Source organism: Aptenodytes patagonicus, chromosome 1, assembly GCF_965638725.1.
Source record: "Aptenodytes patagonicus chromosome 1, bAptPat1.pri.cur, whole genome shotgun sequence".
NCBI lineage: Eukaryota > Metazoa > Chordata > Aves > Sphenisciformes > Spheniscidae > Aptenodytes > Aptenodytes patagonicus.
In genome coordinates, this window is record NC_134949.1 from 95,843,485 (window position 1) to 95,871,484 (window position 28,000).

General features: G+C 43.8%; 1 protein-coding gene across 4 annotated transcripts; it reads left to right on the plus strand.

Annotated features, from left to right (window-relative positions):
- Positions 1–550: 550 nt before the first annotated feature.
- TMEM45A (transmembrane protein 45A) lies at positions 551–27,977 on the plus strand. Of its 4 annotated transcripts, none has more exons than XM_076328838.1 (8): positions 551–599; positions 2,274–2,460; positions 5,269–5,452; positions 19,163–19,372; positions 21,620–21,832; positions 22,571–22,755; positions 24,971–25,116; positions 26,528–27,977. In XM_076328838.1, the coding sequence occupies exons 4-8, from the start codon at positions 19,183–19,185 to the stop codon at positions 26,619–26,621; spliced, it is 828 nt and encodes a 275-aa protein (XP_076184953.1). In that variant the 5' UTR covers positions 551–599; positions 2,274–2,460; positions 5,269–5,452; positions 19,163–19,182; the 3' UTR covers positions 26,622–27,977. The 4 variants fall into 4 exon arrangements, with proteins under 4 accessions (XP_076184953.1, XP_076184952.1, XP_076184954.1 ...); XM_076328837.1 differs by lacking the exon at positions 551–599 and adding an exon at positions 1,872–1,930; XM_076328839.1 differs by lacking the exon at positions 551–599 and adding an exon at positions 1,872–1,930 and having other exon boundaries at positions 5,299–5,452.
- The last annotated feature ends 23 nt before the right edge of the window (positions 27,978–28,000 follow it).

Genomic DNA, 28,000 nt, shown 5'->3' on the forward strand with positions numbered 1-28,000 from the left:
TCACTTCATTTTTATTGTGCCTGTTTACCAAGGTACCAAATAACATTTTTTATATATATATATATATATATACACACAAAATATATACTGACACATGCTGACAATTAGGCGTTTGTACCTCTGCGTCTCCCGGGACAAGTGTGCCACACTGTGGGTTTCTGTTCACCGCTCCCCCTGGCCACAAACTATTATTTTTCAAGCTCTCCCTGTGTTTCTCTGCTTTCCTTCAGCTTTCTTGCCCTGACACAGCCTTCTCCCTGTCACTCCCCTGCTTCCCTACCATGGCCTTTTCCTACAAAGCTGCTTAGCTGACTGTCTGTGATCCCATTACATCCAACATTGCCCAGCGAGTTCAAACTCACGTTCAAGCATGCCTGTGTTTATAAGGCGTCTGTGCCAATATATACTAACTCACGGGCCGATGGAAATTTCGATGCCGTGGGAAACCTGGCAGAGAGGCGGGACCAGGTGGGAGTCAGCGCTGTGGAAGTGGCCCTGCCTACCCTGGCAGCGCCAGGATTAAAGCAAAGGGGAGGAAGAGCCGAGTTAACACTGAAGCACCACTGCAGCTGTGACTTGGCGGCTGGCTCAGGAGCAGGGTTGGTGAGGCCAGGGATGAGGAGCTCAGGCTGGGTTTTTTCACGGGGCTGTCTGATTAGGGCGTCCCTGGGGAGGAGTGTGATGGAGAGAGCCCAGAGCCACCTTTGGGAGGGAGCTGGTTTGTAAGAAGTGTTTTGGGTTGATGGCAAGGACCTGGGGTGGGGGTGCTGTACATTCAGGTGCTTTGGGAGGGCAGAGATTCGCTAAGCGATAGCCAGGCAGGAGACAGAAGGATCCAGGTCCCGGTGAGACAGGACATTTGGCCATGGCTGCAAGGAGCTGGCTGGGAGGACAGTGACCAAGGGGAAAGTGTTTGTCTCCAGGGAATACTGCACCTGGACACAGAGACTTTTGTGATGCTTGGATGGTCTCCTTCCTTATTACTGCTCTTTCTCTTTCATGTGTGTGATAAATGTGTGTGTGTGTGTAACTTTTTTGCACAAGAGCTCTTCTGACCCTGATGTCCCATGGGATGAAGACCAGTACCACAACAGCTGCATGCCCTTGCTCTGTACGGTGAGCGGGAGGACATTACCTGCCGTGCTGCAGGAGAGCCGAGCAAAAAGGCTTGCAGGAGGCAATGCCCATGCAGCACCACCGGCTCTCTGACCTCCCCGTCCCTCCACGCTCACCTCCCACAGCTGTGCTCCTGCTCTCGCTTTTCCTCTTCCCCTGGAAAATCGTTTTTCCCTCTTTCTCCCTAGGCTGGGCTACAGCTGGTGCTTTTCACATCACTGCTCAACTGGCCAATTTTCCCATCCTGTTCTTTCTGCCTCGTGTCTCTGTCCAGAGGGTTGTTCACCCTGATGTCCTCCCCTGGCTAGCCCTCTCTCCTGACTCACCCGAGGTACATGCTGAACATAGCAAGCGAGTCAGAGACAGAGAGAACAAAAATTAACAGAACAATGAGGAAGACGAAGTTGCATCATAAAAAAAGTCGAAAGAACACACCATTAGGTTTACAAAGTTAAACTCTCAAAAGCTGGACAAATCCAGACCTAATGCTGCCTTGGGAAGCATAGTTCAGCCCCCTCTTCCCTTCCCCCACACAATGTGTATTATGTGACGATTTAATCGTTTGACTGCATATTATTTTTCCCATGGGACTAGCGCCTCGTTTAGTGTAAAAGCAGGACAGCGTCTGGGAATGAAGCCGGTCTCTACATTTCCTGGACTAAATGTGTGACTACGAGCCCCATTTATCACCGTACAACCCAGAGAGTGCACTGAATTCAGAGCTGCCAGCTGCTTCGTGAGGTTTTCTGGGGTAGCTTTCCTGCAGCCTCTGAATGTTTTGCAAACATGATTGTCATCACAGGGTGTATCTAAGGTGAGGAGATACTATTTCCAGGGAACTGGGAACTTTTTATTATGATTCACTACACCTTTTTGCATACTCTGTCAGCCCTGACCTTTGTTCAGAACACTTTATATTTTAACTAACTGCTCCAGCAACTTCATTTGCTGTTCTGAGTGCTTGGTGCTTCTATAAATCTATAACCTAGATGTCTCCTACCAGGTGCCCCAAAATAAGAAACCATCAGCCAAACATAGACATGCAGGTAACTCATCTAGAAACGACCAAGGAACCTGACAGAGGCAGGGAGAGTTTCTAGTTCTTGCAGCCGCTGTTTCTTTCCTCAGCTGGCAGATTATCCCTTGTTTTCCCACAGCCCTCTGCTTTGTATCTCCACGTCCCAACTTCTGCAACAACTGATAAACTAGAACTTGGCTTGGTATTTGACCCCGAGTGAGTACACCAGATGAGCTTCCCACTACCTGACACTATTGAGAACTTATGCTGTTGTAGACATTGTTCGACTAATCTGTTGCTGACCATCCTCCACCGAAAAATGCCAGGTTAGTGCACATCATTTTCCCCAGCATGAATAATCTCTTACTTTCTAATTCAAAATTTGCTTCACAAGCTAAAACGTAGTAAAAAGAAATGTCATTCCACATTTCAAACTTCTGTGGTGGCATTTGCAGCCTTAAAAATCATCTTTGCTCTTATTCAGCCGATACATACAAGGAAAGAATAAGCAAAGATTCTTAATCTGCAATGGGGGGACAGGGCTCATAATTTTTATACATGTTTGTACTGTAGAAGACCTCACCTGCACAGCGCTCAGTGTCAAGGCATATATTCATTTCAAGTACTGACACTCTGAGAAGAAAAATATTCGGGCTCTGCAAACTACTTTCTCCTAATGCTTCTGTTTTTCCCAGATTTCTCTGTTCTGAATCATCATTATAGGGAAATGGAGAAGTCTGGGGACAAAATTCTTACCGTTAATACGCTTGGCATTTCTGGCTTTATTGCACTGGATTCCCCATGCCAAATTGCTAGATTAGTTCAAAGGACTCTAATGAACTTGAAACATAGCCAATTACCCATGAATTATAGATTGTTTCAGGTATTGCACCTGCAGTCATTGCTGTTCCTCTCTTAATGCGGATAGGGGTAAGATGAGCTCTTTTGACTATTTTTCTCCGTGATTGTTTTTGCATGTTCTTCTGGATGAAAGACTTTCATAAGGGGGGATACATTTTTATACGCTAGGAGTCAGCTTGACAAATTGCTGATTAATGCACAGCAAGGATACAAACTTGAAAAAAAAATTTCTTACACAGGCTACTTGTAAAAAGCCAAAAAGTACTTCAAATAACAACAACATAATTAATAATTATAAAAAGTAATAATTTTTAAATGCCATGTATAATGTAACTACATTTTTTACTGATGGCAGGATTAGGCCTAGAAGCATTTTTAAACTTTACAGATGTAAACCCGTATCTTCTAAATCCATCCAAGAGCAAATATCCCTGTTAGCACTTCAAAAATTGGACTGTCATAAGATGGGTCTTTGTACTGAAATTCACTTTTTATTTATTTTGCTTGTTACAACTTGTATTGAAAACAGAACGTCAATGTTTGCTTTTTCTCAAGGCATAGCCAATACATGTATTTGCTCTTTTTTCAATTGTTGCATAAACTTTGCAAGGCCAGAATTATTTGTTTAACTTTCTGGGCACTCTGTCTGGAGATCAATTATTTTATCAGTGTCAGCTACACTTATATGCTACATTTCATCAGCTATAAATTAGATGTGGTGCTACAGAGATACCTACACACAGCACATCTTAGACTTGAAGCGTCCAAGGGAGCAGATAGATGTTTCACTTCAGTTTTTAGTCAGACACGTCATGAATGTGTCCTGTTGGACTGGACTAGGCTCAGGAGGTCCATGGTTAGCTTCATCCCCTGACTGTGCAGGGCCACGATGTTGCACGACTCTACTCTATAACCGTGCTGGAGGCCAGGTGGCCTCCTCAGGAGGCAGGCTGGCACGAATGCAGCCAGCCAAGGTAAGAGCAGCAAAGGCCAAAGGCACAGAGTGCAGCTGCCAGAGCCCTGTAGAAACAACTCGGAGAGCAAGGTTATGGTGGCGTCTGCTTCCACTGTTTGCTAAAGGTACCATTGCCCCAAGCGACTAGGCTGAAACCAGCTCACATGCCTCCAAGTGCTACCACTTGCCTTCTTGGCCAAACTGCAGATGTTACAGTAATCCTAAAACATGTATAACTCTGATTTGTCTATAATGTACTGATGAGTATTTGGATCAAGGCAGGGATGTGCGACTGTGGGCAAATGGTGAAGTACAGAGATATGGTTGATGTAAGTGCCTGATACCTATGATAACTCTGATGCAGTAAAGAACTAGGCGCAGTATTAAATGCAACGTAATAGAGCTGTGGGGCTCGGAGCCACAGACATTTGGCCTTGTAATGTTTCATTCAGGTAACTTCTGTGAAATGCGGTTCAAGCCCTAATTGCAAATTCTTTTCATAGCATTTGGGCTTAGCCATGAAGAAACGTTTTTATGACTTGCTTCAGGTGCAATGCTCAATATCAGCAGTGAACAACCAAACAAATGCCTATAAAAAGTCTCCTTTGCAAGCGTCTTAGGGACTCAAGACCAATTGAGATTTATTTAAAGCGTGTTCCTTAATGATTTTTGTGGATGCTATGTACTTTAACTCCAGCAAGAATGGAGGGATTCCCAATTATGAAGGAATTTTTCCAGGCAAAAATAGGACACAAGGCATATGGAAATAATAAGTTTGTTTGTCAGATGGGCAGACATAAATCACACACCTGGGCTGTATTGTTCAGAGAATCTTGCTTTTCTATCTTAGAAACCACAGTTTTTGTCTGCAGTTACTTGATAGCTTGTTCTTACTGAGTGAATAGGATTTACCCTGTCAGAGAGGATACATGGTACGATTACGTAGTCATTTTACTATATAGCATGGTCATTTTACCATACAGCAAAAGCAATGTTAATCACATCAAACCCATGCCATTCAAGTATTGAGTGGTCATCCAGAATCATTCATAGCACAGACCTAACACTCACTACAATGTTAAGCATCTAAAGGCAATTGTTCTTTTGCTGATGGACACGTTAAGCAGGAAGAAAAGTGGAATGGATCCAATATGTTATTAGTTACAAACTGGTAAACTGGATCTATTAGTAATTTTAATTGTCTCTTACAATTGTATTGTAGAAAACAAGCCTGAACAGGCAGGAAAACACACTATGATCTGAACAAGTCTTTTTCACTTATTTTACTTAATTTTTACATATTTAAATTTTCTTTAAGGTATTTGCCGTTGTTTGTATTAATTCTCAGAATACATTGCCCCAGCACGCAAGACAAGTGTTATATAATTTCCTGTCTCCTTTGACGAACCGGAGTTTGGGAAGCACACGTAGCCCTTTCAGAGATGGGTGAATGCTCTATTCCTCCAGCTAGAGGAGGGCTCAGTTGCCTGCCTGCGTGTTAGGTATGTATCCTAAGTTTGGAACAGGTACGGTGAATTAATTTCCTAACTTTGGAATAAGGTAAAAAGAATAAGTTGAAAACAAAGGAAGGTCTGAACTTGACTGAATGTAGCAGTGCTGTTGGCCTCTTGTTGTCCTTTGGTAAAAAATTGCAAAGGATGCTTTGTTGTTCCTGTAGTCCCTAACAGTTTTATAGAATATTCTACGCATGGACTTCTCTGTGGTTACTTTAATGCACACTGCCATGTTCCTTGCAGAACTGCAGAATGCCTGCAGGGTTTCTGGGATGCTAATTGGAGTTTTGGACATTGGAGACACTAATTGTTACTTAGAAACACTTTTAAGTCATCTTAAGTATGGATGGAAGCGAGGAATCCCGGGAAGTTATTTTTGCTCCACTGCCAAGACAAACACTTCAAACCAGTGGTAAATAGATGAGGTAATTACAAATATCAGTTTCTTTGACTGATTTAGCTCAGTCTAACTGAAAACTCTTTTGCAACAGAAGGATATCCATTAGGTAGGAATTAATGCCATTACCTGAGATGCGTTCTGCCACCTAAAAAAAATTGCAAAAGAAGTCACTCAGACTAGGAGAGGGGAGCAGCTGCCACGGAGGCTGGATTTCTGAAACACTGTTTACAAAGAGGTGGTCCTTCTGGAAAATATTAATTGCCTTTTTCTCTGTACTCATTACATCACCCAACCTGCAAAGGCATCTGCTTGCCAGATGCTGAAGGGTATTTGCTGGACTACTATTTATCTGATAGTGAAAGTGCCACTTTGTACTAAGAGACAGGCATAGACGGAGTTGTCTGAGAAGATAACTGAGGGTGAAAAAGTGTCAAACAGAAATGCGCTGTTGATTTAAATTTTAATCTTTACACAGAGTTAATTTCACCCACAAATTTCCCAAAGCAAAAAAGCTTTTGGATCCTGAAAAGCAGAAATCTTAAATTAGGGGCCTTGGGGGGGTCTCAGAATTTAGTCCAAGTTATGACTACCTGGTGGGGAGAGTTGCACCTCGGCTTGGCTATTCCAACAGCCACAGCGGAGGTTGGCAACACAAGAGCTTGATGCTGACAGGGGTGGAAAGGGTCAGGGAGGCTTCTGGTGTAGTTTAAACAGAGCTTCAAAACCTGATTATCACAACTTCCTGGCAAATACCTCAAAGGAGGATTTTTCCATATGTAAGACTTGAGGATTTCGTTGGTGTTGTCTGCTGGCTAATGTAACAGAGGTGGTGCAGTATAAGATGCCTTTCATTATACCGTGAATGATTCAGTAATGTCACTAACGCCGTTTCCTACAGCATGACATTTGCAAATAAAACTGTGGCTCCATCCTTTCGATTTTATTTTTAGACATTCTTCTTTTGGCTTCAGGGCTCTGCCATACATTCCTGCGAAATTACAGGAACTACAGCCACGGGTGCTCATTTTCGTGGAGAAAACCACGGGAGGGGAAAAAAAAGGCAAATTAAAAAAAGCCTCTGTTACATGCAGCGATCAAAGGCGGGTTTGTGTGTCAGAAAGTCTCTCTACTTTTTCTACTTTTCCTAGCCTGCCCGGGCTAGCGGGAGCCGCTGCCTCCGGCCGTGAGCCCCGCCGCCAGCCCTGCCCGCTCCCGGCTGCTTTTCCTGGAAAGAGGGGCAGGAGCGGGGGCGGGCACCGGGCAGCGCCGGATCCCCCCGAAGCCCCGCTTTCCGCGAGCCCCTTTTATTTGGCTCTGCCCTGGGTCCTCCCCGGCCAGGCGGGGAGGAAACCGCCCGCCCCCCGCGGGGCCGCCAGGGGAACATCTGGGCGGCCGCGCCGCAAACATCTGGGGCGGCCGCGGCGCATCCCCCGGCGGCCGCAGCTGGAGGGTCCCGCGGCCGCGGGGCTCGCCCGGGCCGGCGGCGAAACCCCTCGGAGAGGGCGAGGGGCTGCGGGGGAGGCGGAGGAAAGAGGCTGCGAGGGAGTAGGGCGGCGGAGGTAAGGGCAGCCCGGCGGTCTCTAACCCCGGGGGCGGGAAAGGCTGGAGGTCTCCCCCGCGCAGGCTGCGCCCCCGCGCAGAGCGCGCAGCGCGGGGTGAAGGCAGGGCGGGCGGCGGCGGGGGCAGGGGTGGGGGGTGTTTAATATTCCCGGGTGGAAGGACAACAGCTACTCCATGTTTGCCTTAACTCGGTCCGTGTGGGGGACTCCTGAGGTAAAAAGCGCGGACCGGACTTTGAAATCAGAAATAGCTTTTGAAAAGGTTGCTGGGGTTAAAATACGACTGCAGCCCTTGCAGACATCCCGATTATTTTACCCCAGGTACAAGAGTTTTTGCAGCAGCGGTTCTGGATCGTTAAACAAAGGGGAATTAAGCGTTAGGGATGGGGATAAAATATTCGCTATAGCGTTAAGTTTCTTGCCTGACTTTTTCCCTCTCTCTTCCTGGGATGTCTCAAACGGGGATGTACATCCAAACTTGAATTTCCAGGCAAAATCAAGAGAATTTAAATGTAGCCATGTCTACTTACTATATGAGAGAAACCCTAAAATTAGATTATCCCAGCCTCTCTATTCTATTTCAAAATAGAATAACCCTTGGAAAAACACTTACAGTCACTGCATGTGTTCCATTTTGTTTCAAGTTCTCGGTGATAAATCATATTCTTCTCTCCCAATAACGCTTAATACTTGACATGGTATCAAACATTTAATTATCTTTCTAATAAGTGGCTTTCTGAAATTTCAGAGCTTAGGAACTGAAACATAGAAGTACTACAGAACAAAGTATTTATGCTTCTTCATTTTTAAACTGAATATATGATGATTACTATGCATTTACATACCTAGGACTTGTGATTTCTCCAGTATGTATAACTTGGTTTGCATCACCTTATGTTATTGTAGACCTCTTTAAAGTATGGCATACATTGTACCATAAGTCACGACAAGTACTTTGTAAAAGGAATGTATTCAATATCCATTTGAGATGCAAATTCATTGTTGACTCTGGAGTTAACCTTTCCGAAGTTCGCTCAGATGTCTTTTGCTGCTTTTCAGGGTTGCTTATGTGGGCTTTTCCTGTCTTTTTCTCTTTACAAATGGAGCTGGGTAAACCAAACAGATTTCTCTCAGTTGTGGAGAGTGTGGGCAGAAATAACTGCTGGGGCAGAAAAGTCAAATGAACCTTGAGGAGTGGCTTGAAGAATTATGCCTGTGTTTAGGCAAACTGCTCTCTGTTTACTCTTTTCTTGCACACCAAATCTGCCTAGAAATATAATTTTACTCAGTACTGCAAACAGCCAGTGCAGCAGCACAAAAACGGGCCCCTTGTTTTCCAGTCTGAAGACGTACATGAATCAAAACTCCTCAGTGTCAAACCTCTTGTCAACTGGCCCCTACTCTATTTCTTAGATGTGATCAAACATGCTCACACTTACTTGCAGTTGGCAGCAGTGGTCATTTTGACCGTCTCTTCCTAGCTATGAGCAAGGCAAGTTCCTAAACCCAGGGATTATAAATGATTAAACATTGTTTTTGAAATATCTTAGTTTTTAGTAGATTTTTAGATTGCTGTCCAATCGAGCAGCATGAGCCAGACCTTGCGTTCTGGCACTGCTTTTTGCTCCGGAAGATAGAAAGGAGACTTAAGTCCCTTCTAATCAATTTATGCCTAAATCAAGGCCTGGTATAACATTTTAATGCTATCTGAGCAAAATTCCTAAAACTCTTGCTCCAATGACCTTGCACTTGAGATATTTCTAAGATACAGGTGTAGCATCTGTAATGCCAGTGGTTTTGGAAGAGGATACAGCCCCTTGCTGCAGCTGCTGGTCTGATTGAATTACGAAGCTCCTACTCCATAGCGTTACTCTTGCTCCCTCCATTAATTCTGTCGTCTGAGGGGCAGCAGGAACCGGAACCGCTGCTACTGTAGCATTGCATTATGGAGGACTCTTCAGTTTCTGCTGATGTTGCATTAGCACTAGCTGATTCCCATTTAGTGAGTACAAGGTGGTCCCATCAAGAGGAACTGTACCTGTTTCTCTGATGCATTTTGATTTTTCTAGCTGGACTAACTCAGACAGCCATTTCTCCCAGCTATTATCAATGTTACAGACTGCCTGGCCAACGCTCCCGTTTATTCATTAGTGTTTCTCTTTCTTTTCTGACCCACACAACTTTCACATCTGTTGAGAGTGTGTTTCCCCAAGCAATAGTTGGTACAGGCAGTGCACTTGGTCACCCTTGTGACAAGCAGTATGTCAAGCACCCTGATGTCGACAGACAAGACTTGCAGAGAAAACTTCCCGGTACAAAGGCAAGTCAGTCAAGGCAAAGCTGTAGGTGCAAATCCCACCATGGCTTTATGGAAATTACTGGCAAGAAAGCTTTTTAGAAATATTTTTTCCTTCATATCACAACACAATGTTGCAAGCCCTAAACACTCAAATATCATTGGTGACAGCATCCAAATCCATGAGTTTTCAACATCTATTTTAAATCACTTTGTTTGCCTTCTAAGAGCCCTGAGGGCTCACACTACCTAACTGTACTCCACAGACAGACAGGATGGCTGAAGGTTAAGATTCACTTAATCAAATAACTTCAGAAAGCAGATATTCAAGAAGAAGAGGCTGGATCTCGGCAGGAGGAGACAGCAAAATGCAGCACAGTGTCGCACTAGAAGCCAATATTCTGGATACATGCCCCTGGTTTCCAGTCTCCTCCCTAGCAGGGGACAGGAGAAGTTCAGCTCTTACAGGTGTCACCTGCTTGTTGACCAGGTATGAGCTGTTATGAGCATCACATTGGCTAACTGAGTTGGTTTGCAATTTTTTGGTAAGAAAACTGAGTCCTTCCTATGAACACGAACAGGGACTTATTAATGCTTTTGCATTTGTTGAGATGAGCTCCCTGCCCGTTTTTGTTAACTTGAGACTATCCTTAAGATGAAAGCTTACTAGTATGCACAGCACAGCATGACACTTCTGCTTACCATATTTTGTTACTGTTTGGTGATTCTTTAGAACAGGGTCTTCTTTGTAATATTCCAGTTTCTCATACGAAGGCTTCAGTCACCCCAATATCTGGTACTGTACATAACCAGGAGAAATCTAAATGCCTTTTCTGCACAGTCACTGGTAGCCACAATAAGGCAGCAACCCTTGCAACCGAAGAATTATAAATCACATTGAGGTCAGCAAGCCCTGTCTTCCATACCTGAAGATCTTTCTCCAAGAACAGAATTCCTCACTTTTCTCTTTCAGACCTGGCTTCCTTGCAGGTAGAAAATAGCATTTTAAACCACTCAAACTTTGAGTTTTCTCAGTAAACACCCCTTTTTTTGGTTGCATCTTCTTGTCTTCAGGAAGTATTTAGAAACATAAATAACAATTGCAGCAACTTCTAACAGTCTGTGAAGTGCTCTGTAAGTGTCAAACACAGGATTTGTCACAGCCCGAGTGGGCATTAGTATTTATTACAAATATTTGTCATAGTCCAGTGGTCCTGTCAGCTTCGCTGTTTTACTAGATCCTTCCACCAAAGCCCTGACTGTATTGTGAAGACACTGTAAGGGGAGGTCCATAAAAGTGATGCTAACAGAAACCAAATCATACTTTATTTCATTTCCTCTCCAGAGCTGGGCTTTGAGCAATAAATCATCAGTTGATATAACAAACTTTTGCTCTCTTGACATTTTCCTAGCATGTCTAGCAGGAAGCAGAGAACGTGTAAGTGAGCACACCTGGAACTACAAGGAGCAGCCAGGGAGTATACCCTACAAAACTGGTTTGGGTAGGGTACCCAAGGAGCAATCTTCTTACTGGCGGTGTGACCTCTGCTTGACCATGGGCCTTCAGGGATACCTAGGGTCCTGAAGAGGTCATTCATTGAAGTGACTTGGGCTGTTTTAAAGACAATAAGAGGGATTGACTTTAAAAAGAGAGAGCATATAGGGATTTCACTAGCTGGCACAATTCAGGGTAAAATCAGGAAGCAAAAGAGCTCTAGCTGAGTCCAGCGCCAGGTGGACTGGAAGGGGAAGCCAGTCTTGGATGTCAGTGAAGAGCTCCCGCAGCACAGCAGTGGGATGTCGCAGCACATCCTTCCACCGTCTGTCCAGCAGTGCTCGGCAGCGCTCAGCTGCTGCCGCACACAATCAGAAACTTGCTCACGTCTGCTGGCTTGGGAGGAGCCGTGCATCGGCAGCACCTCACTTGGAGGGCAGCAGTCTGCTGTGACCCTCTGCGGGGAAGGGAACTGCTGCTCTGCACAGAGGACAGCTGGAAGGTCACCCCACAGGAGGCAGCGGCTACCGCTGGGCTCCTGCGGGCAGGGAAGTGGCTGCGGTGGCTGAAGCCAAACATACTCCCGCAGGAGGTAGCACTCTCATACCCGCAATAGTTTACTCACATACCTGTGCTATTTTACTCTTTATTTCAGGCAGTGCTAGGAAATACCAGGTTTTATGGCCAATAAAGAAACTATGAATCTTTCATAGGAAAAAATGACTCTTACGTATCCCATGCAATTACAAGATTGAATTTTTTGTGTGTGTACGTTTTTTGAACTTGTGGTGATCTGAGTAAAAGGCTCCAAATTGGCAGTCCTGAAGACCAAAAATTTCATATCCACAGACTAGCAGCTGCTCTGATATCAAGAGCCAATGATAAGATTATTATGGAGTGTTTGTTGTCCCTGGATAACCCCTGGAGATAGCCTATGGGAGCAGAAACAGAGTCAGCAGATGCACAGAGAAAGGGGAAAGAAAGCCAGAAAACTGAGGGTCATGAGAGTTGAAAAAACACAATGAGGAGCACTCAAAGGGCTGAGAAGGACAAGTATTTGGGAAGGAGGAGTTGTTGACAGATGCAAGGCACTGAAAAAAATAGAGTAGTTCAGGTTGTGGACCCAAACACAGCACTATGAGAGATTGTGTCTTGGGAGTCCCTCCTTTCTAAGGCCGGTATATAGATTTCTGGTCATTACCTCTTTGGGATTTTTGGTTTTCATCCCTGTCTTGTAGGCCTGAAGATTTTATCAAGGGTTGAATTCTTCCCTTGCAGGCTTCAGAGATGCCTATTCATGACATTTCTTTTTTTTGACCTGAAAATCTTTATCTCCCACACCTTTATGCCAAAAATATCAAGGCTGCGCTGTCATGTTTTAGCATTTCAAGAAGTCTTGAGTCCTGCTTTCACTAGCATACACAGTACTTAGTTCCAGTTTAATTCTGAAGGAGCTATAGGTGCCAGCTGTGTATTTCCTTAAGACCAGAGCAGTGATCTCATCTGGAAACATGGGGCTGTAGTTGCTGAAATGCTTTTAGTCATGACATGAAATCAGTACTGCATTTAGTGAACAAAGTAATTACAGCAGACTTTTTTTTTCAGATCAGCGTGGCTCTCCGTGATGTTTACAATTTAATGGCTGCAGGATAAAAGGCACTTGCCTTGTGAATACATCTTTAACTGCAAGTAGGAAACTTTGATACTGAAGTAAATTTGTCTGTGATTTTTTTTGTCTTAGATGTATTCAACTTTGCTGGATTCCAGTTTTCGGTAAAAGCTGTATGATCACAGCTTTTGCACCGATAAGAAAGCGTCTACAAATGTGTTATTTCCGCCTCTTACCTGGGTGCATTACTCTCGCTGACAACATGATCGATTCCTGCGGCTGTTATGGATAAATAAACATTTTGTATCAAATATTATAAACTCCACATCACTGTTTCCTAATCTAGCGTATGGGAGAAAAAGAATGCTTCAGTTTTACCGTTGCAGTAAAATTGCTAATGTTTAATCTTTGGGTTTAACTTTTGTTATCATATGGTTCTGTAGCAGAAATGAATGCATTGCAGCAGAGTGAGTTTGTGGCCTCATAACTTGTGTCATTTCTGGAAAAAAACCCACATTTCTGGTTGACAGTCCTCTTTAACATCCCCCAGGGCTTGATAAACACAGGAAATTGCAAGGCATACTGCTGTGGCAGGAGAATGTGCAGGGAAGGGAAGCTGCCTGCTGCAGGGCTAGCTCTGGCTCAGCTACCACTTGTGTCCCGGTCCAGTACAGGTTACACTGCCTAAGCCCCTGGCTTTTTTTAAAGGGAGAAGGGGAAAAAAGGGAAGCTAATCTAGTTCTTAAAGAAGCAATTGAGAAGCCGTCTGGGTAACCAGGTGGTATAGCCAGTTTCTCCATACCACTTGTAAGTCTTGCCTTAGTCCCCATGTGGGTGGCCTCAAGAGATCAGGAATCAAACGTAAATGTTATGAAACATCCCTCCCAAAAAAGTCAGAAGATGTTTAAATCAATCATGTAAGTCTGTTTCTTGCCTGCCTTTCATGCTTCTGCTGGTGTAAGTGAGATAATTTTCAGGCTAAAAAGGCAGCTTTTAATACCCACAAAAATGCACACCTTTTCTTGAATGCTCACTTGGAAACTGCCTTTGCTCATCCCCTGCTTTGCCAGCGGATCCCCATATTCCCTTCTGACCCCAAGGAGTAAGATGCAGCCTGAACCGAGGGATGAACATCCCAGGTACATAAAGCATTACTGCTACATAGGGAATTTGTGGGCAACTGTCAACAACCTGTATTTGGTCAGCAAAGTTTGAGTGTAAAACACTTTTGCAATACTATGCAGCTTTCTAATTGCTGGAAAAGCCTGAATCATGCAGAGCTTTCTGTGATTATTGCAAGAAAAACCATGCTTGGAGTTCTCACACGTGAAAAAAAAGGCATCTCACATTCACAGGTAGCTGTAAATTATTCTCATTCCTTATTCCAATCAGCTGCAGAAACATTGCCTGGTACTTAAAATTTATAAACTACCTCAACAACTGAGTTTATTGCCTTAATTACACCTAATTACCTTTTTCTCCAGTTCCCCTGCAACCATGGGCCCCTGGGCAGGGGTGCCAGGGGTGCCAGGGTGGGTGAGGTTGGTTGGGGCAATTAAGGCCCATGGGTGCCCTTGAACCCTGACAGCAGCCTCTCCTCCTGGTGTGCCCCACACTCTCCCGAGAGCAGGGTTTCAAGGAGTACTTGCTGTGGAAAGCCCAAATCTGGGCTGGAGTATGCGCCTTGTCTGGTTCCTGGGCATGCTCCTCGGGGTGGCAGCCCTGCTGGTCGGCGGGGAGGGAGCTTCCCCCAGGTAAAGTCCAAAATTTGCTTTGCCAGAGTCCAAAATTTGCTGGTGCCCTGGCTGCTGTGGCCCCATGGCTGCTGGTGGTGGTGGAAGTGTCCTGGGTGGTGATGCTTCAGGGTGGAGACATGAAAAGCAGAGTGAGCCTGCAGCGATCCTGGGGTGCACACAGCAGGTAACAGGCGATTCAATCAGCAATGGTCAGGGAGTCTACGTACGCTCGCTGGAAAGCAAAACCCATCCATGGTGAGGGCTGTGGCCGGGTGACGCCGGCTGTCTGCGTGCCTCTAGTAGGCACCAGCACCGCTGGCTTTGCCTGGTGGGGTTAGGAGCAGGATTTGGACAGGGTTGAGGTTGTGCAAGCAGGTCACCAGCTGCAGGTACGCATGCAGCACCTACTGTGACTGGGTGCCTTGGGGGGCAGTGGAGGGAGCGTGGGCAGACCCCACATGGCCGAACCCAGACCTCATGGCACCCAGCTGTGGGGCAGCCTCAGGATTTTCTCTGCTTACATCTCTGGCAGATGATACGCCCTAGGGAAGGTGGTGGGCAGCAAGGAAGGTTTGCTGTGGGGAATGTGGCTGTGGCTCTGCCAGCACCCCTGGCCCTGAAATCACTGAGGATAAAAGAGGGTCTGGGATTTGCACATCTTGCAACATCAGTCCTCCAGTGATTTGTTTGCTAGCTTATGGGATAAGGCTCTGTAAAAAATAAACCCTCAAATTTATTAAGTATTGTCATAACATGCTGATGCCATCTTTATCCAATAAATAGCACCTGAGATACCAAAACTGGCTGGCTCCCAAGCTGTGCAGAAGAGTTGGCAGGAGCTGCTTTGTCCCGGGCTGCACAGGGGGATGCCGAAGCGCAGTGCGGAAAGGCAGCAGCCTGCCATCATGTCCTCCTCTCCCTTCACCTCCCATTGCACCTCTGCCTCACACCTCCCAGATCCACCCCGTGACCCCGCAGTGATCTTCCTGCAGGGGAGTCTCCCCTTATCCTCGCCATGTCCTCAGTGTCATACTAAGCCCCCAAACCATGCAATATCACCTGGTTTACTTGCAGGCAAAACTTCTCAGTCACATCAAAACTGTGGGTGGTGACAGTTGACTTCTAGCCTTGCCGAAACAAACTTTCAGGCCTGATAAGAGAAAATTCATGAATTGGGAAGTTTAATCAGTTTAAGGCAAGCTCTGTCATGATGTTTTCAAGTTTACTAAGGATTTAAAGTATAATTCATATCACGCCTTTCTGAAGCTGAGTGTGTTGAGATTCAGTGTTCCAAAGGTCTGCCACAACAGCTGACTGGCAGATCTGACGTGTCTCTTTCTAGAGAAATCCTACAAATGATCCTCAACATCTTTGGGTGAACTCAAACTGAAGTTTACACTCTCTAAAGCTAATAATAAGTGATTGTATTGCTTATAGCAAAAAATAATTTTTTCTGGTTCTGTTTTGTTTATATTGGATATGCAGCAGTAGCTGCTGTATCAGTCTTTTCCTTTTCTTCTTTTCCCTTGTTTTGAAAGACAAAAATAGTTTTAAACAGGGTATATCTTGATGGATTATCCAGATTTAGGGCAGAAAAATCGTGCAGTGATTAGAGCTCTAGATCATCCAGGTGTGAATTTACAGATTGAGAATTACTTTTGAAGTTTTGTATACTGTGCACTACAAATGACATTAACACACTGTTCTTCATTTGACTCTTACTGCAGCTGTACTCTCCTAGAGGGAGGCTTTTCATAGGTTTAATTTACCTTTTAAATCCAGTATCTCGCTTTGATGTGGGGTACAGGGTAAATCCTTCCATTTGGAGTGCTGTGTACCTGTGGTGAATAATAAAATATCTAATGAATAAAGTCTTTCTAATTAATGGTGTTCAATAAGATCAGACATACAGCAAGGAAAGGCCACCCCCCACTCCTCCCCTCTTCCTTTCATTCAAAGAAGGAAAAAACCCAACGTGTCTGAAAAGACAGCAATGCCTTTCAGGCCAGCAAGTTTTAGAAGAACCAGAAATTAAGGCTTTCAAAGCAAAGTAAGTATTTCAAAGTTTAAAGCAAAGTTTAGGCGACTGTCTAAAACTTCAGGTACTGTTAGTACTGCCCTTTTTTGAGGCAAACAATGGTCCAGTGAGTACTGGCAGTGATGCACAAGCCGGTCAGACTCTTTGAACTAAAGGTGTCCCAAAACGAGGTACCTCTTCTGTGAGACTGCGGGGGCTGGGTCTAACCTGTGGGACTGAGCCTCCCAACCACACCGCTGAGAGCCCGACTGCACTGTAGGCTGCTCAAGAGTGAGCAGTGCTTTCCCCACCTGCAAATAAAACACAGAGGCATCAACCCAGTGAGACTTTAAGGGTGGTGGGGGAGGCAGAGGAGGCAGAGAAAGGCTTTCCTGACCCTTGGACCCTCGGCTGCCACCTCTTCCTCCTGCCCTGCCCAGCCCACCCTGGGCCAGGATTGGAGATGCTCAGCTCACAAGCAGGCTAATTTGGCACCACTAACAGGTACTCAGCCTCAGGGAAGTTTAGAGCTTAATTCAGCATTTTGTCAGCGGAGATGGAGGTGGTCATCACCATCCTGGTGGCTGGAGAGCCCGTGCTGAGAGCTGCCTGCCGGGTCTGCCACTGCTCGCTCATCCTCACAGCTTTTGCTGCTCTGATCTGAGCGGCCGGCCAGCCACCAAGCGAGGCAAACCCCCCACAACAGCTCTGGGCATGGCACCCTTGCTTTTCTTCTTGACAGGAGACAAGTGGCATGCAGGAGCCCTTCCCCACACAGCAGAAATCCCAAATGGAGTCCTTTACGTTTCATAAGAATACGTAAACACATCCCTCATTCCCCCTTTGGCTGCCCCACGGCGGGCAGGCGCTGCTTCCCCGGAAGCCTTCCCCAGGCTTGGTGCAGCCATCTCGGCATGCTTTCCTTCCAGGCTTCAATATGCAGATGCCGGCACTGGCAATACCTGTGAGGACACATCCTGAAATGGGCTTGCTTGGGCAACCAGTATCACGCTTCCCTTTTCTTGTACTTCAGCAATACTTCCCTAGATATTAGCTAAGGGGAGTTTTATCCAGGGAAAGCTTTTAAAGCTTACCCCTCCACTTCTGCAGCCCTTACAGTGGGAGAAATCAGCTCTGGAAGAGGAGGGGACAGGCAGCAGGGATAGGACCCTCTTCAGATCCCTGTTTAAATCACAGCCTGCCTCATGCTACACACGAACAATCTTTTTTTTTCTTCTCCTCTGTGGCTATATAGGTCACCTCTCCTCATGCAGTTGGGTAATAGTCTTATGGCAGCTTCAGGACCTGTGCATATGGAAAAGTTTCTCTTCTCTTCTCTTCTCTTCTCTTCTCTTCTCTTCTCTTCTCTTCTCTTCTCTTCTCTTCTCTTCTCTTCTCTTCTCTTCTCTTCTCTTCTCTTCTCTTCTCTTCTCTTCTCTTCTCAAAAAAAAAAAAAAAAAAAAAAAAATTAATGCTTTCAGTGGAGTTTAGCCTCCAGAAATAGGAGAGGGCTCATGCTACGTGACTAGACAGCATTACGTGAACCATCTGCAAGTACTCCATGGCCCACAAGCCACAGTTTAAAACTTCTTATGCAGAGCTGACCATAGGAAATACTTACTGAAAAGAAAAATATACCAGAGCCTCCATGTTCTATTCATAACCAGATGGCTCCAGTGTAGTGTGGCGATTGGATTTTTAAGTCAGCAATGATAATAACAGAAAGTACAGATTGCCAATGCTTCTAAAGTGGTTATTCGATTGTTGCCTGTGCAAAGATTTAGTACGCCTTTGGGTCACGATGCACAACAACTCAGTTTATAACAACTTGAAGAAAAATTGCAATTTAATGTTAGAACTGTCATTTTAATGAAGAAGCTATTGGAGCTAAGTTAACTCTCCTAGAAGTTGGGATGATGACCAGAATTACTAGGTTTTATTAGTGGCACTGCTTTTAAATGACTGTGTAACACTGACCGACTAATAACCTTATCACTCAGTGTGCTTGATGTACTTGATAATATGCATCTCGTTGTGGGTGCATAATTCACCTATCAAATACTGAGAATGACTTGATGTTTGTAAATCATAATGAGACATCTGGATTGAAATACAAAATACAATTTATTAGTGAATAGTTACCCATCGGATCTGTATACAATTCATTTTTCCTTCAGTCAGGTATTGTCTTGATTTCTGTTTGTGGAGTAAAGAAACATAAAACCCTCTCTAAAGGTTAAAGAACCAAATTGTGAATATTTATGCTCTCTCTTTTACTAGTACAACTTCAACAGCATGACATAGTGTACCACGGCTTTTTTTCTCTTAACTTGCCAACTGCCAGGTCTGCATTTCAGGTCAGCTGCTTTGCAGTTGGGTCTCTTACTCTTGTTCTGCAAAGCTATGAAACTGGCTGGGTGTTTTGAACAGCCAGGGAAGATAAGTACCTAAATTTATTTTTAAATAAAGTGTGAGCACTTAATTCAGTGACACTCTTTTGACCTATGCAAGGAGATACTTTAAAATTATAACCCACAGAATTCTCCTACTATTCCCGTAATCGATCTGCATTTGTTTCACCTTCAGGTACTGCCTAGCAGAAAACCATGGGCAATTTCAAAGGGCATGCCCTCCCTGGAAGCTTTTTCCTTCTTTTTGGCTTGTGGTGGTCAGTGAAGTATCCACTGAAGTACGCCTGTCGAAAAAACAAGAACGCTTGCTACCTTGGTTCCAGAGCAGGATTTCAGCGCCTGGAGTTTGTTGAGGGGATCATCAAAGCTGTCTTTGCCCTGATTGGTAAGTAAGGTGGACTTGGTGCAGACAACAAAAAGGCTGTGCCTTTTAACCCTTTTTTTTTTTTAATTTTGTTCTCTGATAAAACATATCTCATCGTGTTTTGGTATTTTGTCCTTTAAACACCATGAATCTAAGAACTAGTGGGGCTACTGCTATTAATTACATAGTTACGACTAACATGGTTCCCATCCATAGTGCTCTTCTGGAGCTTCTTTAAGGTCTCCTGACTACTTCACAGCTGGTCCATCTGAGTGTTCATATGCTGTTCACTACTTCAGGGAGGGAGCGAAGGTATTTAGGCAAGGGGTTCTTTCATGCAGACTGGGAGCACCAGACTGTGGGGGCATTGCTTTTCTATTTTGAATCCAGCTATCTCAGATGTCGATAGTCTCCACTGAGTTATTGATAAAATATGTAAATGCAGATCCTTCTTCATTAATGTAATTCAAAAGTGAAAATATTCACAAAGAAAGACTGAACTCCAGATCTTATTGCTGCAGGACTGTTGCAACGGGGTGGGGGGCTGTTTCTCCTTCTGCTGTGGACTGGCCTGGGTACAAACCCACAGGGATGGTTTAGTGAGCGGTGCAGCCGACTGGAAGTGCCTAGTTCTTGTTCACATTCCAGCATCTGTATGTATGTTTACATACAGCATTGCTGCATGTTAGCAATTTACCTTTATAGAGTAAGCAAGCTAAATAACAGGGGACCTGGGGAGCTCAGCACATGTGGCTCTCAAGTTGAAAAAGGTTCTTAATTTTTAGTATTTTTAGTATTTTTAGTATTTTTAGTATTTTTAGATTTTTAGATTCTATCTATCTAACCTTCTTTAGATGCTCAGAGTTGCCTGGTTTCTAATCAAGGTACAGGCTGTGCCAAAATCTTGTTCTTGCTTTTTTCCTTCCCTTCTGGGAGTTGTATCAGTTATGATACATCAGCACTGATGTTGTGTGTACAGTATACACTTTGATATGCCTTAAAAAATTATCAAAACCTAAATTATAGTGTTCATTTTGAGGTGTGAGTGGGGACATCTTTCCTACAAATCTCCCAGTCAGTGTCTAGAGGTAGTTGGGCAGCTAAAACACTCATCTAGTGCTTTTATTTTCACTCTGAAACAAAAAGCTATTATTTTAATGTATGGTAATTTCAATTCCAGTTAAAAACGTGGACAAGGAAGTCTGGTAAGGACAAACAGTAAAAGCAGCAGCAGGAGTAAAACCTGCTGTTTCTGTGTTAGGGAAACTTGAAATAAAGGTGGAAACCCACTGCATTTGCTCTGCAGCATATCTACTTATACAGCAGGATGCTGGCCCACACTTTATAAACAATATAATTAATTTTAACGTTTTAAAGCATAACATATTTTAAACCCTTCCCAAACTTCTCTGATCATATAAGGTATCTAAAAGTAGCTTTCCCCTTGCTGGAGTACTGCAGCTATTTAGCAAGACACCGAGGGGCCAAGGTAAGGGAGGCGGTGGAGCAGCAATTCAAATACTAACTCGGTATACATTCTCATGGGACCTTTAATAACTCTGCATGGTGAAGGGATTTCCTTTTATGGCTTTATAGGAAAAATCCCCTTTGAATTAAGAGTCTGAATTCTGCTATCCTGCATATTGCAGGGGACTGAAATGGCAAATCTTTCTTTTGGGGACTTTAGCATGTGTTATATACATGTTTGAACCACTGGGAAAGGCAGCTGAAAAAATCAGTCAGAGGACTACTACAATAGCAATTGTTTAAAAAAAAAAAGCAGCACAGAATAGCTGTCTCCATTTTCACTGCTGGAAACTGCAAGATTCAAATAGTCCCACCAGGAGTGGAGCTGAAGCCTGGTTTCCTCTGGCTTTCTCCTCTCTGGATTATGTGATGCTTAATATATGCTTGAGCTCACTCTGTGGTCTTTCTCTCAGCAAAGCAACTTACTTCATCTCTCCTCTTCCCACTGCCTATTTTCTTGAAAATGTATATAAAATTAGTATCTTTGAGGCCTCTGTGCATTTTCACTTGAATGTGGACAATGTGTTAAAAATTTTATTGGCAATGGCTGAACTGGGCAGAAGGGAGCAAAACATAGCAATCACCCAGAGCAATCCTCAGGCAGCTAGACTAGACCCCAAATTGACTGGCGTTATGGTTCATGGGGATATATTGTTGCCTCTATTGTTTGTATAAAGACTTATCATCAGTCTATACCTTAAGCATCAGGACAAACAGTTATACTTGTCGTTTCATGCGCAGGAATGGTGGCCGAGCAGTTTGTTCCCGATGGACCTCATCTGAAGTTGTATGATTATGAGGAAAAGCACTGGGATCACTTGATGAACTGGCAACATGCCACCATGTACCTCTTCTATGGCATTTCAGGGTTGGTTGATATCGTGGCTCATGGGACTAACGCACTGCCAGTGGCCATGGACAGGATGATGCTTTCCTTAGCAGTGTTTATTGAAGGTCAGTTTACCTCTCCCTGCAGAGGTGCCTGTGAAACTTGCAGAGGGGTATCAGTCTTTGGTCTGGGAATCTCAAATCAGCCTTAGAGAATGAGCCTGTGGGAGCTGGGTGTTTAACGCCCTGAAACGCTCAAAAAAGATCAGTCTTGGCCCTCTTTAAACTGCTGAGGGTTTGTCTGCACTGCAGCCCAGAGCAGGATCACGCATTGTAGAGGTGTATCTGCGCTTTCCTAACTGGCTCAGATAGCAACAGAAATGTTACGAAAATAGCAGCACAAGCCTGTTTTGGGTAAGCTCAGTAGCTGGGGCATGTGCTTCAATGTGTGTACTGACATGGTACGCAACTTGTTAGCTAAAGCCAGTGTGAGTGCATTTACCTGCACAGCAGTCACATGTTGGAATTGCCCTGGAGACACACTTAGTTTATGTTTTCTGTACGCACAGTATATCTCATAGCATCCCTCTTGTTACACTGCAGAGACAGATGAATGACTTTTTGTTAATGTGTTTTAAGCGAAAGGTGACAGAGCTACAGCTTCCCATGCATTTTCCTGGTCTGAGCTCAAGAGTGGGAGTACACAGTACGTAGGCATCAGTCTTAAAAAATTACTCTCAGTTCAACTGAGAAGGTGATATTGGCATAAGGAGAAATGCTAAAGGTTCACTGTTTTCTAAAAGCAGATGCAGGGAGATTACAAGAGAAGAAAATATCTTAAACTGATCACTAAATTTATTCCAGGTTTTCTCTTTTGCTACCATCTTCATGGGAGAGCCATGCTGGATGTTCATGTGCATCAGTTATTGCTATTTGCTATCTTTGGAGCTGCTGTTTGCATATTTCTGGAAGTTTTCTTCCGTGGCAGTATTGTGCTAGAGATGCTCCGTACAAGCCTCTGCATATTACAAGGCAGTTGGTTCTGGCAGGTAGGTCACTTTTCTGCCTTAGGAATTTCTTCCTTCACCAAAATTAGTCATTTACCCCTTTGCAGATGTTTCACAGGTGATATGATATGTCTTTTAAACACAGACCTCGAAGGACTCATAGAAAACAATGCACTCTTAATGTCCCTTTAAAGAGATAAAAGTATTTATCATATCTGTTTTGCAGATGAAGCAGCCATTTTACTTCTAGTGTCTTTTATTTGAATCAATAAAAAAGCTAAGGTGGTTTTGTTGAGCTCTCCCTTGTGACTGAACATCCCCTCTGATCTCTGTAACATCCTGTTCAAAATTTGCCAGCTAAATGGTAGTGATTTTACAGCCCGGCAATATATGCTGTTCTTTACGAAGACAGTCCCCACTGTCAGCTGCCGGAGCAGTGAGGAAATGCCCAGCGGCGTGCTGGACAGGTGAGGCAAAGCACCCGTTGACACTGTGTGAAAAGGCGCGAAGGCACAACTTATCTTTCATGTTGGCTGCCTCTTTCTACTTTCTAAAAAGCGTTTCAACAGTGGCAACCTAGGTTTAAAAGGTATTTCAGCTCCTGATTCGCATTAAGAGATTGAGTGATGTAAAGCCTCCTGCTTTTCCAGTGTTCGGGAAGTTGAGCAGAAGAAGTAACAGCCCAAACTTTTATATTTCAGGGATGTGGCTCCCAAAAGGACTCTTAAAAATGTAGCTGCCATGCCTTCATTTACTTGTGATTCTATCCAATTAATAGATATTTGATAGCAACCCTTTCCCTGCTGTCTAACAAGAGAGAGAATTTAATGAATTGCTGCGATCTTGTAACAAAGAAGTAGGAGCGCTAGTGCCGATGTGTTTCATCTTATAGTGGAGAACTGAGGTCACTCCAGTCATTTTTCTTTCCGGCATGTCTAGACTGGTTTCCCTTTTTTATATGCTGGCCAGACATGATTAATAAAAACGTTTGCTGTTCCTTAGGAGAACTGGACACTCAGCACCAAATCAAATATTTAAATACTTGCTCTGGCAAGAAGACAGACCTCCGAAACGGCAGGTTTTTTCTATAAGTGAATTCAAGAACCTGGCGCTGCAGCACTTGGTGTTTTATTCTCTTGTTTATAAACTTTTCTTTGGTGATTTAAGAAGCTTTACATAAAAGGAATTCGATGCAACCATTTATTCTTTGTTGTCTGCTTAGTCTAATTTTAGAACAAGTTATTTCTTTAGCTCTGGAGACAATGTGCTTTTTGTTTCAAAGTAAAAAATTGAAGAACTAAAAATGCAAGAGATTTAAGTGTGGCTTTTTTCACACCTGCATCAGACTTCAACCGTATGTGTGGCTGAAAACCACATACTGGCTGCAGCATGACAAATTTGTAAAAGGTAAAGGGACATTCTTTCTGCATCATCAACACCCTCATTCATTGAATTCTCTGCATGGAAATGCAAAATGCACTCCTCCCCTCCTCCTTCCTCTCCTCCTCTTCCCAGCTCCTAAATTCTCAGCTAAACTGCTAAGCGGTGACTTTGAAGAGTATTAGGCAGTACAAAGGACTGGTGCTTGTCAAGGCAGACCCCTGTGTAGCCATGGGATTACGAGTTTCCCCGCTTATGCATTAATCTGAATTTGATCTTTCCCAGCTCTGAATAAACAAATCAGCTATGTATTTCACACGAACTTATAGCCTTGGGTGAGAAAGCTCCGTTTTTACCCAATTTCAAAACCTGTCCTTTTCCCCAGATGACCCAGAAGAAACAGACTTATGGCTCCCCTTTATTTATTAATTTATTATTCATCTTCTGAACCATGTAACACATTCCCAGATGCTGTTGGGAAGAAGTGAGTCGGTGCAAACGGCCGGGCAGGTTTGCTGGTTGGTGATGGGCCTGCAGTTCAGACCACACATGGCTGAGCACCAGCCCCTTTCCTTACAGTACAGTATGTAATTGTGATTGCTGCAGGACTTGTTGGGCCGGCTCCTTAATTCGCTGGGCAAGAGCAGGGGGTCTCTGGGATTGACTCTGCATCTGCAAAGGCATTTCTGCACAAAACTGTGTAAAATGATCCATTGCATCTGAGTGTGACTGCAAAATTGTTTTTAATAATAATCACAGAAATAATCAGCACTGTAAAAAAATGAAATGTCTGCCTTGTGATGGGTAGCATAATACATGCTACGGCATAGGATATATGTCAAATGACATTTGCTAAATATCTTTTATTTTATTATAGATTGGTTTTGTGCTTTATCCTCCAAATGGGAGCCCAGAGTGGAATCAGACGGATCATACCAATATGATGTTCCTGACCATGTGCTATTGCTGGCATTACGCCTTTGCTTTTCTTATACTTGCAGTGAATTACACAATCGTCAGCTGGTAAGTTACTTGAAACACTAAAACTTTGGAGACCTGTCTATTTAGTCTAGCAGGAGCTTTATTTTAGAAAAGTTTCACTGACAAATCAAAAGATTTCCACAAAGCAATTAATTGTCTTGCAAGGTAAAATAAAAATAGATATTGCTAATCAATGAAGACAACATGACTCATTGCTTCAGTAGAAAGCGGAAAAACATTCATAAAGTACAGCTCTGACAGCATAATGCTTCTCACCTAAAATGAGCTCTTTTTGGTAGTCTTCCACATTTGTAAGTGCGTAAAAAGTTATAAGGAGGAGAGACCTTTTTTTCCTACAACATCTTCTCTCCCAGTGCTCATCTCTACTAATTCCAACTGGCTTAGTCAGCAGGCTTCGTGACTTAACTTTGAAGATTATTGGACAGGTTTCATTGCTAGCAATTTCCTGTGATTAGACCTGTTTTCTTTTTCACTAGCCAGTTTCATCCCCTAATTTCTAAAGTTAGCCCTTTTCCTCGCCGCCCAGTGCTAATCCTGACAAAATTCCAACTGCAGAGTTAACTTGGTTGTAAAAATGAGCCTGATTCTGCCACGTGTGATCACCTTCTGCCCGCAGGACCTTACCAAGCATTTGCCTGCACTGTCCTAAACAGGCTTCTCACCCCTCGCTTTACCCCTACCATCCTAATAGCCCTATTTAATCATGCTTTGGCCATATGTAGTTCTTGCAGTCTTGCTCTGCACCGAGGAGGTGCCATGTCTTTTCGGATCTCGGTCCAAAAGGCACTGACACTCAAGGCTGGGTAACTGGTTTGTTGCGTAAAGGATGGCAACTATAGAGAAGGTGACAGCAATCTAACATCCCTTCTGATGCTGGGAACGGCAGCTGCTGCAGCATCAGACAAGGCCCCCCAGGTTGATCACGGCACACTGAGCAGAGTTCCCGTCCGTGGGGAGGATAGCCAGACTCACTCTTCTTCACAGCTTTATAATACTCTCCCAAGCGAACACAGCTATCGGTCTTGCACCTGCACAACACTGAACTTTCTAGATGTTACACTGAGGTTTGCTTAAGGTGTACACTCTTAGACGTGCCCATAGGAACAAGCTCTTACAAGCAGTACATACAGGTGGTATTGTTAAAGGCAGCACATACTAATGTCACGGTACGTGCTCACATTGTATAGCGGTCACTCGTGCTAAAATACAGGTATCTACAATTAAGGCCTGGGGTTAAATTCTGCCCAGATTCTGCTTGAAATCACTATCTCCTCTTTACAATGTTTTCCACAGTGGCCCATTTCAAGTCTTCATAAATCAATCACCCTAATTCCCCGATGAGATGCGAAGTTAAAACAGTTTTTTACCATGTAAAAATGGCCAGATGAGCCTTTGAGTTACTATTGACAACTCTTTTTTTTGTTGTTTCCAGGGCAGTTCGTTCAAAGGTTAAACAGTCCCAGTCCATGGAAATGGGGTTACTGAAAACATCTGAACGAGATCAGGAGTCAGAAGATGAAATTTAGTATGAATGTGGCTTGACTAGTTTACCTGCTCTACCATTAGGCTAATTGATACCTCATTTCTAGATTTGTTTGCCATCTTATTCATTCTTTACTACAACTTGCTATGCAAATATCATCACCCGAGTACTGTCTACATCTACACAGTTACATCTTTATTTGCAGAGGGTAAGCTTGGTATCAATTTGTGGTATCGACTAGTACCTTGCTTATCACACGCTTCAAAGAAAATCAGACTAATATTAGACAGACTTGGACTGGATGAGGTGGAATGATGAAGTCTGTGTGTTTGCCTCATTAAAAGCTAAGCAAAACGTTTTCCAGCTGCTGCTGAATGGACTGTTAAGTTTCCATAATTAGGGTGTCCAAATAAGCGTGTTTGTTGCCCTGCAAGTAACTGTGCATAAATAACTCTGCAGACCTGGGAAACAGTAGAACAAGATAAAAAAATCAGAGTCTTGCGGCTGTCTTGTATAACACCTTCGTGTCTCTGCTTGTGGCTTTATGTTAAATGGAAAGAACCACTCACTGCAAACCCATTCACTGTTTCCTTGAAGAGTGTGTAGTGTGTTCACTCCCGCAGAGACACTACCAGGCTTGGTAGGAGGACCAAAGAGGTGTCAGGTCTCAGCCTGCTGAGAGGTATCACCTGCATCTCCCTCTGTCTCCCTGCTGTGAATCTCCTGTAAACGATCAGAGAACTGGATGAATAAGCCCATCAGACGCATCTGCTGTTTTTGGTGCCACCGTGCTTAGCAAAGATGCCTTTAAAGAAGCCCAACCTGGAGGCTAATGCAGTCTGTGACACAGAACTGTAGGGCAGGCTTCTTACAAAAACTCTCTCTTTGCATAAGAGAAGGTGGCATTGCATTATTAAGCTTGAAGAAATACAAGGGAAAACAGATCCTGAAGCCTCAAAGAAACAGTAGTCTCCTGGATTTAGTTTTTAATACTTACAGTACACGCAGAGTGAGTGTCATAGCGGGGCTTTGTGCCTGATGTATTTTTGGTGCCACAAAGGAAAGAAACACCCCGTTTCAGCGTGGGTTTTTGCTACGCAGAACACCTGACCTGTTCTTCTCAAGCATTGTTCAAAAGAGATGCCCAGGAACGGTAAGGTACCTATTACGATGAAAAAGGTACAACTTTTGGCATTTCACTAGCAACAGATTTTGCTTGAGTTGAATGAGTGGAGGGAAGTCTGACAAGTTTACAAACGCCACTCAGAAAAAGGTAGCTGCTCTCAAGAAAATTTAAATTATTGTTAAATATTGGTGCCTTTAAAAAACTATACGGTAGCTTATAATAGACAAGATATGCCTGTAATTTTATTTAAATAAAATTGATTTATTCATGTAAGATGTCTGTCATGTTTTCAGAGG